Genomic DNA, 14,556 nt, shown 5'->3' with positions numbered 1-14,556 from the left:
TCAGAGTTCAGGCAAAAAAAAAAGGCTTTCATTAATTTGTTCATTAATTTATTTGTTCATACCTGTCGGAGGTGTCACAGGGTTCAGTGTTGCAGGGTGGCTGGATGCCCTGAGTGACCCGAGCTCGGCTCAGGAAGGTGGGTGTCCAGAAGGCCAGAGCTCCAGTCAGAAAAGCCATGGCAGTAACTCCCAGAGACGACCACACAAAACTCTTACTGCATGGAGAAATAAACAGAGATATTAAACAAACAGCATTCACTAAGTTGGTGAGTTATATTTTGAAGAATGTTTCACAGCTTTGTCATTCTATTTTTTTATTTAAAAATAATTTTATATATTTGACATGTTATGACAATTACATAAAATCCTGAAAGTTTCCAAAATTCCAGTAGTTTACTGGTAAACTTTGAAAATGACCAGTAATATACCCTTCCCTTGTAAGCCTACTGCATGGGGCTAGGGGCCTCCCACCCACTTTTTTGTTTTTGTTTAAAAGAACTCAGTCGGGGTCTTAACTTAGTTAGACAAAGGTGCCATTTTGAAATGTGGTAGTGCATCAGCACTTTTTCCTCTTGTTATGTCAGTCACTGACAGTCACTCAATTAACCCATGTCAGCTAAAATGTTTTAGATTGCGAGGCAAGTTAGTCTAGCCAGCTATCTAAACCTGGTAGTAATCTGGGCTGAATTACCGACTGGGCAGGCAGGCCCCGGACCTCCTGAGGGCCCCCAATTGATTTTGTTAGTCCCTCTCATCATATTAACATGGCATAAATCATGGCAAAATGTGTATTATTGCAGGAAATAATCTTAAAACTGCAAAATGTGAAAATACACTACACAACTAAAAGTATGTGGACACCTGCTTGTCAAACATCTCATTCCAAAATCATGGGCATTAATATGGAGTTGGTTCCCCATTTGCTGCTATAATAGCCTCCACTCTTCTGGGAAGGCTTTCTGCAGAGACTTGATTCCATTCAGCCACAAAAGCATTAGTGAGGTCGGGCACTGATGTTAGGCGTTTAGGCCTGACTTGCAGTCGGCATTCCAATTCATCCCAAATGTGTTAGATGGGTTTGAGGTCAGGGCTCTGTGCAGGCCAGTCAAGTTCTTCCACACCAGTCTCGACAAACCATTTCTGTATGGACCTCGTTTTATGCACGGGTGCATTGTCATGCTGAAACAGGAAAGGGCCTTGCCCAAACTGTTGCCACAAAGTTGGAAGTACAGAATTGTCTAGAATGTCATTGTATGCTGTAGCATTAAGATTTCCCTCCACTGGAACTAAGGGGCTTAACCCGAACCATGAAAAACAGCCCTAGACCATTATTCCTCCTCCACCGAACTTTACAGTTGGCACTATGTATTCGGGCAAATAGCATTCTCTTGGCATCCGCCAAACATAGATTTACCCTTCAGAATGCCAGATGGTGAAGCATGATTCATCACTCCAGCGAACGCATTTCCACTGCTCCAGAGTCCAATCGTTGCGAGCTTTATATCCCTCCAGCCGTAGCTTGGCATTGCGCATGGTGATCTTAGGCTTGTGTGTGGCTGCTCGGCCATGGAAACCCACAATTGGCCCATTGTCGTCCGGGTTAGGGTTTGGCCGGGGTAGGCTATCATTGTAAATAAGAATTTGTTCTTAACTGACTTGCCTAGTTAACAAAAAATACAAACCATTTAAATGAAGCTTCCAGTTCTTGTGTTGATGCTGCATCCAGAGGCCGTTTGAAACTCGATAGTGAGTGTTGCAACCGAGGACGGACTATTTTTACACGCAACACGCTTCAGCGGTCCCGTTCTGTGAGCTTGTCTGGCCTACCACTTCGCGGCTAAGTCGTTGTTTCTCCTAGACATTTCCACTTCACAATAACAGCACTAACAGTTGACCAGGACAGCTCTAGCTGGGCAGAAATTTTACGAACTGACTTGTTGGAAAGGTGGCATCCTATGAAGGTACAAAGTTGAAAATCACAGAGCTCAGTAAGGCCATTCTGCTGCCAATATTTGTCTATGAAGATTGCATAACTGTGTGCTCGATTTTATACACCTGTCAGCAACGGGTGTGGCTGAAATAGCTGAATCCACTAATTTGAAGGGGTGTCCACAAACTTTTGTATATATAGTGTAGCTGTAAAATTGCTATTTTCTCTCTCCACCGCCAAGAGAGGGGTCAATAAATGTTTGACCCACGAGGTGGGTAGGCCCCGAAAAGGCTACTGCCGGCCCTGAGTCGGAGACACAGTATTCAATCAAGGAGACAAGATGCATTATGTGTTCTCATTTTGTCCCACTTCTTCAGAAGGTACTTGACGTCCTCCAGGTACGAGGTGTGCTCTATGGTACTTCCTCCATGGGCGTCAGAGGCCCCTCGTGGGGGGTTGGGGCACAACACAGCCAGCAGGAGCAGACCCAGGGAACCCAGGATGGGATTGAGCTGAGACAGACAGATGGACAGACAGAGATACCAACAGACAGACAGGGAGAACGGCAGACAAATATGAGTCATCAAACCAGAGAGAATATCTACTGCTCTTGCTTTCTGTCGCCAGGCAACAGGACTCAGGAGGGATGACATGATTTCATCTGCTTCTTCAGATAGAACTACTACTGTCCGATCTCAAATGACATTATTTCATGACAGACCCTGCTTGTGAACAGGAAGCTGCAAGAACACATCAGGGGTCTAAACATTATGCCGATTCTGTGGCAAAAAGTTTTGTCTGTTACAAAACGTTTTGCAACAGAAACCGTTCACTCCAAATTGAAAACGCAAACAAAAGTTTTTATTGGACAAATTAAGGTATTTGTTGATCCCGCCCCGTTTCATTCCATTTGGTTCTAACACGGTAAATGGTTTTCAGAATGAATAGACACCTGATGAAATACTGAGAAGATAATGTGCCACAGTGTGTGTGGATTAGAGGTGTGTTATAAAGATGTGTGTGTCACAACATGGGGACTGGAGGTGTGCTGCTTCATTTCAATAGAATAGGTTGTGTTTCTGGGACTTACCCGTAAGGCCCAACGCCAGTCTCCAGTGGCACTGGCAACAGAGGATCCTATTATGTATCCCAGACCACTGAAAAACACAAACAGGAAGACATTGACATTGGAATGTGAACTAGCCTAATGCCCAAAAGGAATGCTAGTACCCAACGTTCTGTTTGGTTGTAGAGAGACTTATTTTAGTCTTGGTTTGCTTTCTTTCTCCAGTGTGATCCCCCTTGCCTGTGACTTGATTACGAGATTTCTGCTATTTTGCAAAAACCACTAGAGCAAGATACAGTGCACACTTCACATGCATGAGTCTGAATGCTCCCCTATTCCACGTGGATCTGGTCAAAAGTTGTAGTGCACTAAATAGGAATAGGGTGCTATAGTAGTGCACTAAATAGGGAATAGGGTGCTATAGTAGTGCACTATATAGGGAATAGGGTGCTATAGTAGTGCACTAAATAGGGAATAGGGTGCTATAGTAGTGCACTATATAGGGAATAGGGTGCTATAGTAGTGCACTAAATAGGGAATAGGGTGCTATAGTAGTGCACTAAATAGGGAATAGGGTGCCATTTCAGCCGCACACCATTAGTAGTGTGTTGAGGACACCGTGAGGATTATTAAGCTACGGTGTGGAATCTGACCTTCCAACAGGGATGAAGATGTAGAAGGCAGAGATCATGACGGTCCTCTTGGCTCCAGAGAACAGGTCTCCTATGATGGTAGGGGCGATGGTGGAGTAGCTGGCCTCTCCTGTCCCCACCAGGGCTCTCAACAGCACCAGCAACCAGAAATACTGACAATGCAACAATATTGAAACTTTACCAGTCCAGGGGAGAACGACCGCCCCATCTCAGTGAAGCCATGAAATGAAAAGATCGACCGGGGTTCTGCGCACTGATGTTTTTCAGAATGCAGGATCCCCCATTATAGTGAATGGGAAAATGGTAATCTTGGTGGGTAATATTTCTGTAAATATATTTTTTCATGGTGCCAATACTTGCTTCTACTACACCAGATGTAAAGACGGGTCTGAAATGATTTACACCCTTGATAAAGATGAGCAAATAATGACTGTATAAAATAGCTAATTTTATAGTCATTATTACTAATCTTTATCAAGCGTATCAATCATTTCAGACCCAACTGTGAGTCCTTGCACCGATCATTTTAAAAATCGTACACAGAAGAAGTTATAACGATCATATAAGCAGCCTGCAGTATCCCGGTCGGCCATCAACTTTGAGATCCACAATGAGAGGGGGGCAGAACTGAGCTAGCCAGCAAAGTCACATCCTGGACTAGCTCTAACTGCGCATGTTACAAACAAAAAGAGTAAAACAAGCCTATATTTGGGGTTCTGATGGGGTTAGACAGTTGAACAAACCTCATGAGGCATTTATACATTATATTCTTTAAGAATCAATGGCTATACAGTTGAAGTTGGAAGTTTACAGACACTTCGGTTGGAGTCATTAAAACTCGTTTTTTCAACCACTCCACAAAACAAAGTCGGTTAGGACATCTACTTTGTGCATGACACAAATAATTTTGCCAACAGTTGTTTACAGACAGATTATTTCACTTATATATCACTGTATCACAATACCACTGGGTCAGAAGTTTACATACACTAAGTTGACTGTCATTGGAAAATCAAAAGAAATCAGCCAAGACCTCAGTAAAAAATTGTAGACCTCCACAAGTCTGGTTCATCCTTGGGAACAATTTCCAAACGCCTGAAGGTACCACATTCATCTGTACAAACAATAGTACGCAAGTATAAACACCATGGGACCACGCAGCCGTCATACCGCTCAGGAAGGAGATGCGTTCTGTCTCCTAGAGATGAACGTACTTTGGTGCGAAAAGTGCAAATCAATCCCAGAACAACAGCAGAGGACCTTGTGAAGATGCTGGGGGAAACGGGTACAAAAGCATCTATATCCACAGTAAAACAAGGCCTATATTGACATAACCTGAAAGGCTGCTCAGCAAGAAAGAAGCCACTGCTCCAAAACCACCATAAAAAAGCCAGACTACGGTTTGCAACTGCACACGGGAACAAAAATCTTACTTTTTGGAGAAATGTCCTCTGGTCTGATAAAACAAAAATACAACTGTTTGGCCATAATGATCATTGTTATTTTTGGAGGAAAAAGTGGGAGGCTTGCAAGCCGAAGAACTCCATCCCAACTGTGAAGCACAGGGGTGCAGCATCATGTTGTGGGGGTACTTCGCTGCAGGAGGGACTGGTGCACTTCAAAAAATAGATGGCATCATGAGGCAGGAAAATTGTGGATATATTGAAGCAACATCTCAAGACATCAGTCAGGAAGTTAAAGCTTGGTCGGAAATGGGTCTTCCAAATGGACAATGACCCCAAGCGTACTTCCAAAGTTGTGGCAAAATGGCTTAAGGACAACAAAGTCAAGGTATTGGAGTGGCAAAGCCCTTACCTCAATTCTATAGAAAATTTGTGGGCAGAACTGAAAAAGCGTGTGCGAGCAAGGAGGCCTACAAACCTGACTGAGTTACACCAGCTCTGTCAGGAGGAATGGGCTAAAATTCATCCAACTTATTGTGGGAAGCTTGTGGAAGGCTACCCGAAATGTTTGATCCAAGTTAAACAATTTAAAGGCAATGCTACCAAATACAAGTTGAGTGTATGTAAACTTCTGACCCACTGGGAATGTGATGAAAGAAATAAAAGCTGAAAAAAGTCATTCTCTCTACTATTACTCTGACATTTCACATTCTTAAAATAAAGTGGTGATCCTAACTGACCTAAGACAGGGAATTTTTACTAGGATTAAATGTCAGGAATTGTGAAAAACAGAGTTTAAATGTTTTTGGCTAAGGTGTATGTAAACTTCCGACTTCAACTGTATATCATGAATTAAAAAGTCAAAAAAGTTAGGTAGCAATCACAGATTGCGTGTTGAGCCTGACTGATCTACAAATCACCTTGCATCATAAATAACTACTGAATATTATTTGTAGATCATTCAGTCACAATTTACCCATGATACACCACGATTTTGATGCTCTCGATCACAGCCAATGTCTTACTTACTGATTTTGTGACAAAAGAGCTGCTCAGGGTCATCACCACCCACACACTCAGCCCGCCAATCATGATGTACTTCCTGTTGTAGCGGTCGCCAAGGTACCCAAAGATTGGAGCCAAAATAATGAAACTGCAGATGAAAACTGTAAACGCATTAACAATTTAAGTGTGTTTACAGTTTGCAATATCATGAGACAGGATTATTCATTTTGTCTGAGTGAGAAATAGAAACCTAAGTATTGGTGGAAGTAGGAGCCTTATTGTTGTCCATTACTTTACTCCAATTAGGGTTAAGGGGGAAATAATAAAGAAGGAAAATACACAGTACTAGTCAAAGGTTTGGACACACCTACTCATTCAAGGGTTTTTCTTGTTTTACTATTTTCTATATTGTAGAATAACAGTGAAGACATCAAAACTATGAAATAACACATATGGAATCATGTAGTAACCAAAGAAGTGTTAAACAAGTCAAAACATTTTTATATTTGAGATTCTTCAAAGTAGCCACCCTTTGCGCACTCTTGGCATTCTCTCAACCAGCTTCATGAGGTAATCACCTGGAATGCATTTCAATTAACAGGTGTGACTTCTTAAAAATGTGTGGAATTTCTTTCCTTCTTAATGCGTTTGAGCCAATCAGTTGTGTTGTGACAAGGTAGGGGTGGTATACAGAAGATAGCCCTATTTGGTAAAATACCAAGTCCATATTATGGCAAGAACAGCTCAAATAAGCAAAGAGAAACGACAGTCCATCATTACTTTAAGACATGAAGGTCAGTCAATACGGACCATTTCAAGAATTTTGAAAGTGCAGTCGCAAAAAACATCAAGCGCTATGATGAAACTGGTTCTCATGAGGACCACCACAGGAAAGGAAGACCCAGAGTTACCTAATGCTGCAGATAATTAGTTCATTAGAGTTACTAGCATCAGAAATTGCAGCCCAAATAAATGCTTAACAGAGTTCAAGTAACATAGGGCACCCAAGTGGCGCAGTGGTCTAAGGCACCGCATCTCAGTGCTAGAGACATCAATACAGAGCCTGGTTTGATTCCAGGCTGTATCACAACCGGCCGTGATTGGGAGTCCCATAGGGCGGTGCACAATTGGCCCAGCGTCGTCGGGTTTGGCTGGGGTAGGCCGTCATTGTAAATAAGAGTTTGTTCTTAACTGACTTGCCTAATTAAATAAAGGTTACATAAAAATAAAACATCAACTGTTCAGGGGAGATAGTGTGAATCAGGCCCTCATGGTCAAATTGCTGCAAAGAAACCACTACTTAAGGACACCAATAAGAAGAAGAGACTTGCTTAGGCCAAGAAACACAAGCAATGGACATTAGACCGGTAGAAATCTGTCCTTTGGTCTGAATTTGAGATTTTTGGTTCCAACCGCCGTGTCTTTGTGAGACGCAGAGTAGGTGAACGGATGATCTCCACATGTGTGGCTCCCACCATGAGGCATGGAGGAGGAGGTGTGATGGTGTGGGGGTGCTTTGCTGGTGACACGGTCTGTGATTTATTTAGAATTCAAGGCACGCTTAACCAGCATGGCTGCCACAACATTCTGCAGCGATATACCATCCCACCTGGTTTGCGCTTAGTGGGACTATCATTTGTTTTTCAACAGGACAATGACCCAACACCCCTCCAGGCTGTGTAAGGGCTATTTGACCAAGAAGGAGAGTGATGGAGTGCTGCATCAGATGACCTGGCCTCCGCAATCACCCGACCTCAACCCAATTGAGATGGTTTGGGATGAGTTGGACCGCAGAGTGAAGGAAAAGCAGCCAACTAGTGCTCAGCATATGTGGGAACTCCTTCAAGACTGTTGAAAAGTATTCCAGGTGAAGCTGGTTGAAAGAATGCCAAGAGTGTGCAAAGCTGTCATCAAGGCAAAGGGTGGCTACTTTGAAGAATCTCAAATATTAAATATAGTTTGATTTAACACTTTTTTGGTTACTACATGATTCAATGTGTTAATTCATAGTTTTTATGTCTTCACAATTATTTTACAATGTAGAAAATAGTAAAAAGAAAAACCCTTGAATGAGTAGATGTGTCCAAACTTTTGACTTGTACTGTATGTACAGAAAAAAATGATCCCAACTACTACATTGATAGAAGCCACAATATTACAGTATATCTACACCCTAAAACATTTTTTTTTATTAAAATGATGTATCACAGTATGTAAAATCATGAGACTGGATGATTCATTTTTTTGGAGTGAGGAACTGAGTGGGTAGTAAAGCATACTACTATCTCCTCATAAAGTCATTCAAAACAAAATACCTGCCATCATGACACTGCAGTTTTTTTTAAACAATAACTGCAGCCACAATGCAAGGGAAATGTTTATGTTGATAATGCAATACACCACGGTCCGGAAAGCACCGTTAAAACTTTGACAAATACTGCTGCACTATGCTTCTGACTGAGAAGCCTAGGGGTGAAAACAAAAGGGTCTCTGAGATAGTCTAATGTTGTTGCCTAAATCAGCTTGTATTTGGTTAAGTCTACCTCGGTGCTGCATCTCCACAATGCCTTCATTATATGGCCCATTCAGTGTTAGAGTAAGAGGTGCTCTGTTTTCCGACACTCGTCCTGGTCCACAGGACCAGATGGTCATTAGGATTCAGTCGGAGCAGATAAAGTATGAATATCGCCAAAATACTTGATCTCAGTGAAGAACGCTGGACAATATGTTACATGTGAAAACAGACCCAGAACTAAAATGGACATGATTAGGAGATAAGGTAAAAACACACATGTACAGACCCTTCAGAACATATTCACAACCCATGACTCGTTCCACATTTTGTTGTGTTACAGCCTGAATTCAAAATGGATTAAATAGATTTTCTTTCTATCACCCATCTACACATAATACACCATGAAGTGAAAACATGTTTTTAGACATTATTGCTAATTTATTGAAAATTAAATACAGAAATATCTCATTTACATAAGTATTCACACCCCTGAGTTAATACTTTGTAGAAGCACCTTTACAGCTGTGAGTCTTTTTGGCTAAGTCTCTAAGAGATTTCCAACACCTGAGCTATGTTCGAATACCCATACTAACATACTGTATACTACATACTATTAGTTCATTTTAGTATAGCACTTCAACGTTCTAACGGAAGTTGATGTCGTTGCTATGCAACTTCTTGGTAGCGTGTTAGCATAACAAATTACTAGCTAGACATCTTATGACTTCATTAACAATGTCCATTGAGAACGCACAACGACTATACCACTTAGCTAAGCAAAGAAAGACATGAAAAATCAAGTTAATAAACGTTGGGTAGTTTAGCGTATAGCATATAGGTATCTAGCTAACATAAGGGTACATACAAGCAACTGCTGTAATGATACACTATGCAGTTCATAAAGCTAGCATAGCTAACAAATTGTCAGCCAATGTAACATGGAACGTACAGTAACATATTTGAAAAGTCATTACTTTTTTATTACATTGCGCAACATTTTCTTAACATTTGTCATAATTAGTTTAAAGCAATACATTTGTATCCACTCTCGTCGGACTTCCACTGCATATTTTCTGCCATTTTCTATAAATCTGAAAAAGTTGTGAAGCCACGCCAATCTTCTGGAGAATTGCATTATGGGCCCTAAAAGCACAGAAATAGTGTCCACTGCTTGTATACTTCAAATGTTGGCAAATGAAGCACGACATCTGGGAACTTTTGGCATACTAACTAGAGTTGAAGTCGGAAGTTTACATACACCTTAGCCAAATACATTTAAACTCAGTTTTTCACAATTCCTGACATTTAATCCCAGTAAAAATTCCCTGTCTTAGGTCAGTTAGGATCACCACTTTATTTTAAGAAATGTCAGAAAAATAGTAAAGAGAATGATTTATTTCAGCTTTTATTTCCTTCATCACATTCCCAGTGGGTCAGAAGTTTACATACACTCAATTAGTATTTGGTAACATTGCCTTTAAATTGTTTAACTTGGGTAACATGTTTTGGGTAGCCTTCCACAAGCTTCCCACAATAAGTTGGATGAATTTTGGCCCATTCCTCCTGACAGAGCTGGTGTAACTGAGTCAGGTTTGTAGGCCTCCTTGCTCGCACACGCTTTTTCAGTTCTGCCCACAAATTTTCTACGGGATTGAGGTCATGTGATGGCCACTCCAATACCTTCACTTTGTTGTCCTTAAGCCATTTTGCCACAACTTTAGAAGTATGCTTGGGGTCATTGTCCATTTGGAAGACCCATTTGCGACCAAGCTTTAACTTCCTAACTGATGTCTTGAGATGTTGCTTCAATATATCCACATAATTTTCCTACCTCATGATGCCATCTATTTTGTGAAGTGCACCAGGCCCTCCTGCAGCGAAGCACCCCCACAACATGATGCTGCCACCCCCGTGCTTCATGGTTGAGATGGTGTTCTTCGGCTTGCAAGCCTCCCCCTTTTTCCTCCAAACATAATGATGGTCATTATGGCCAAACAGATCTATTTTTGTTTCATCAGACCAGAGGACATTTCTCCAAAAAGTACGATCTTTGTCCCCATGTGCAGATGCAAACAGTAGTCTGACTTTTTTAATGGCGGTTTTGGAGCAGTGGCTTCTTCCTTGCTGAGCGGCCTTTCAGGTTATGTTTATATAGGACTCATTTTACTGTGGCTATTGATGCTTTTGTACCCGTTTCCTCCATCATCTTCATAAGGTCCTTTGCTGTTGTTCTGAGATTGATTTGCACTTTTTGCACCAAAGTACATTAATCTCTAGGAGACAGAACACATCTCCTTCCTGAGCGGTATGCCAGCTCCGTGGTCCCATGGTGTTTATACTTGTGTACTATTGTTTGTATACAGTTGTGGCCAAAAGTTTTGAGAATGACACAAATATGAACTTTCACAAACTCTGCTGCCTCAGTTTGTATGATGGCAATTTGCATATACTCCAGAATGTTATGAAGAGGGATCAGATGAACTGCAATTAATTGCAAAGCCCCTCTTTGCCATGCAAATTAACTGAACCCCCAAAAAACATTTCCACTGCATTTCAGCCCGGCCACAAAAGGACGAGCTGACATCATGTCTGTCATGATGTCTGCCTTGCCTTTTGTTGGCAGTCTTGGACTGTTGCTTATTAAAAACGTGTTTTCACGGACTTTGGTCTCCTGCGCCTGACTTCACCCCTCCTGCTGCTTTGAGCATCCTGACAATGTCAGTGATTCTCTCGTTAACACAGGTGTGAGTGTTGACGAGAACAAGGCTGGAGATCACTCTGTCATGCTGATTGAGTTCGAATAACAGACTGGAAGCTTCAAAAGGAGGGTGGTGCTTGGAATCATAGTTCTTCCTCTGTCAACCATGGTTACCTGCAAGGAAACATGTGCCGTCATCATTGCTTTGCACAAAAAGGGCTTCACAGGCAAGGATATTGCTACCAGTAAGATTGCACCTAAATCAACCATTTATTGGATCATCAAGAACTTCAAGGAGAGCGGTTCAATTGTTGTGAAGAAGACTTCAGGGCACCCAGCAAGCACCAGGACCGTCTCCTAATGTTGATTCAGCTGCAGGATCGGGGCACCACCAGTACAGAGCTTACTCAGGAATGGCAGCAGGCAGGTGTGAGTGCATCTGCACGCACAGTGAGGCAAAGGCTTTTGGAGGGAGGCTGGTGTCAAGAAGGGCAGCAAAGAAGCCACTTCTCTCCAGGAAAAACATCAGGAACAGACTGATATTCTGCAAAAGGTACAGAGATTGGACTGCTGAGGACTGGGGTAAACTAATTTTCTCTGATGAATCCCCTTTCAGATTGTTTGGGGCATCCGGAAAAAAGCTTGTCCGGAGAAGACAAGGTGAGCGCTACCATCAGTCCTGTGTCATGCCAACAGTAAAGCATCCTGAGACCATTCATGTGTGGGGTTGCTTCTCAGCCAAGGGAGTGGGCTCACTCACAATTTTGCCTAAGAACACAGCCATGAATAAAGAATGGTACCAACACATCCTCCGAGAGCAACTTCTCCCAACCATCCAGGAACAGTTTGGCGACGAACAATGCCTTTTCCAGCATGATGGAGCACCTTGCCATAAGGCAAAAGTCATAACTAAGTGGCTCGGGGAACAAAACATCGATATTTTGGGTCCATGGCCAGGAAACTCCCCAAACCTTAATCCCATTGAGAACTTGTGGTCAATCCTCGAGGCGGGTGGCCAAACAAAAACCCACAACTTCTGACAAACTCCAAGCATTGATTATGCAAGAATGGGCTGCCATCAGTCAGGATGTGGCCCAGAAGTTAATTGACAGAATGCCAGGGCGGATTGCAGAGGTCTTGAAAAAGAAAGGTCAACACTGCAAATATTGACTCTTTACATCAACTTCATGTAATTGTCAATAAAAGCCTTTGACACTTATGAAATGCTTGTAATTATACTTCAGTATTCCATAGTAACATCTGACAAAAATATCTAAAGACACTGAGGCAGCAGATTTTGTGAAAGTTAATATTTGTGTCATTCTCAAAACTTTTGGCCACGACTGTAGATGAACGTGGTACCTTCAGGCGTTTGGAAATTGCTCCCAATGATGAACCAGACTTGTGGAGGTCTACAATTTTTTTCCTGAGGTCTTGGCTGATTCATTTTGATTTTCCAATGATGTCAAGCAAAGAGGTACTGAGTTTGAAGGTAGGCCTTGAAATACATCCACAGGTACACCTCCAATTGACTCAAATTATGTCAATTAGCCTATCAGAAGCTTCTAAAGCCATGACATAATTTTCTGGAATTTTCCTAGCTGTTTAAAGGCACAGTCAACTTAGTGTATGTAAACTTCTGACCCACTGGAATTGTGATACAGTGAATTATAAGTGAAATAAACCGTCTGTAAACAATTGTTGGAAAAATTACTTGTGTCATGCACAAAGTAGATGTCTTAACCGACTTACCAAAACTATAATTTGTTAACAAGAAATTTGTGGAGTGGTTGCAAAACTAGTTTTAATAACTCCAACCTAAGTGTATGTAAACTTCCGACTTCAACTGTATATCCATGCTATGACCAATAAGCATACTACGTAGTCAATTTACATAGAAAATAGTACCGTTAGTGCGAGTATTCGAACACAACTGTCATGACGTTGGCCTGTGGGTAAGGTTTATGACCCCCCATAAATACCTTTCTCCCTTCCCTCTCTCGCTGACTCTACTGAAGGACTCTTGAATAGCCTTTGTTAAACATAGAGAGTCTGGGAACATCAAACAAGTGGGGGGAAAGGAACCATATTTCGGTTATAGAACCAGTTGAAAATATGCATTGGTACTTAATGAATATGATGTCAGTTCGGTTGTCATTATGACTGATGACAGGACGACATAAACTGTATCTGGGAAAGTCTACACATTCTAGTTATCAGATTCACATGGAATTGTTGTGCAAATTAACTGTTTGAATATGAAACTATTTGTGATAAATTAAATGTAATTTTAGCTTCCAAATGAGAGAATTGGGTTTTCATAAGGTTAGAGCCCTGCTCAAATCAGTGGTCCACCCCTGTGAGGAGACATGGGATATAAACTATGAAACACACCCTTCTCTCCCTCCACTATATAAGCCCTTGACGAAAATGTAACCTCCTGTTCCGAGGACGATAGGACGACAGTCCATACGTTAAAAAGGACTAACATGTCAACTACAGAACTAAGCCAACCTCAGCTTGAGCTGTGGTTGTGAATGGTATGAACTTTGAACTCTTATTCACTAAAGAAGTGAGACATCCTAGCCGTTGAGTTAGCAACTACAGCTGTAAACGTGGGCTAGGAAAGGACGGACGACGTATCCAGTCTAACACACAACAAAGATACTACAACGTATCCAATTTACCACCAGAGACATTCTTCCGATGCCAGGAAGATCTCTGTTGGCCAACACGGCCAGCATCTACAACCAACCTACCGAAGCGCAACTCAGAGTAAATATTTATTGCATTTTCCTTTTCCAAATGGGCGGTAATTTAGAATGCATAAGATACTGTATTTACGAAACCTTAGCTTCTCCCTTTGTTCCTCAGTCTTCCCGCTCTTTCATTCAAGCCCAACCCCCTCTCTTTGTGTAACAAGCCATCATACAGGTTCCGTCCACCAGGGACATTTTCTGTATGACATAATCTGCATTCTGTGTATATGTAATTCTGTGTGATTAGTTAGGTATTTAGTAAATAAATAATTAAACCCAAGTTTGTATTGCTGATTCAACTTGTTAGCCAGCGTTCGTGAACATAACCAAGAATTTACAACTTTCAGATGACAATGAAATAAGGTGACGAGTAATATTGACTGCTATTGATGTAAAATATTACTAGGTCTTTCAGAGTTTATTCGGAAGATAACAGCTCTATAAACACTCTTTCGTGGTGCCCCGACTTTCTCGTTAATTACATCTACATGATTAGCTCAATCAGGTAATATTAATTATAGAGAAAG

General features: G+C 41.6%; 1 protein-coding gene across 2 annotated transcripts in view; it reads right to left on the bottom strand.

Moving 5' to 3' along the window:
* Positions 1–14,556, bottom strand: part of spns3 (SPNS lysolipid transporter 3, sphingosine-1-phosphate (putative)) — a 31,717-nt gene that overhangs the window by 5,480 nt on the left and 11,681 nt on the right. The window contains exons 4-8 of one of the 2 annotated variants that reach the window (XM_029699585.1): positions 6,082–6,218; positions 3,650–3,801; positions 3,021–3,087; positions 2,300–2,442; positions 63–215 (exon numbers count right to left, since the gene is read on the bottom strand). In XM_029699585.1, the coding sequence (XP_029555445.1) occupies positions 63–215; positions 2,300–2,442; positions 3,021–3,087; positions 3,650–3,801; positions 6,082–6,218 (652 nt within the window). The remainder of the gene's footprint in view (positions 1–62; positions 216–2,299; positions 2,443–3,020; positions 3,088–3,649; positions 3,802–6,081; positions 6,219–14,556) is intronic. The other variant, XM_029699587.1, reaches the window with a different exon arrangement.

The sequence above is a fragment of the Salmo trutta genome, chromosome 19 (genome assembly GCF_901001165.1).
Source record: "Salmo trutta chromosome 19, fSalTru1.1, whole genome shotgun sequence".
Lineage (NCBI taxonomy): Eukaryota > Metazoa > Chordata > Actinopteri > Salmoniformes > Salmonidae > Salmo > Salmo trutta.
The sequence above is the reverse complement of the archived record's forward strand: the minus strand, read 5'-3'. Positions and strand labels throughout refer to the sequence as shown.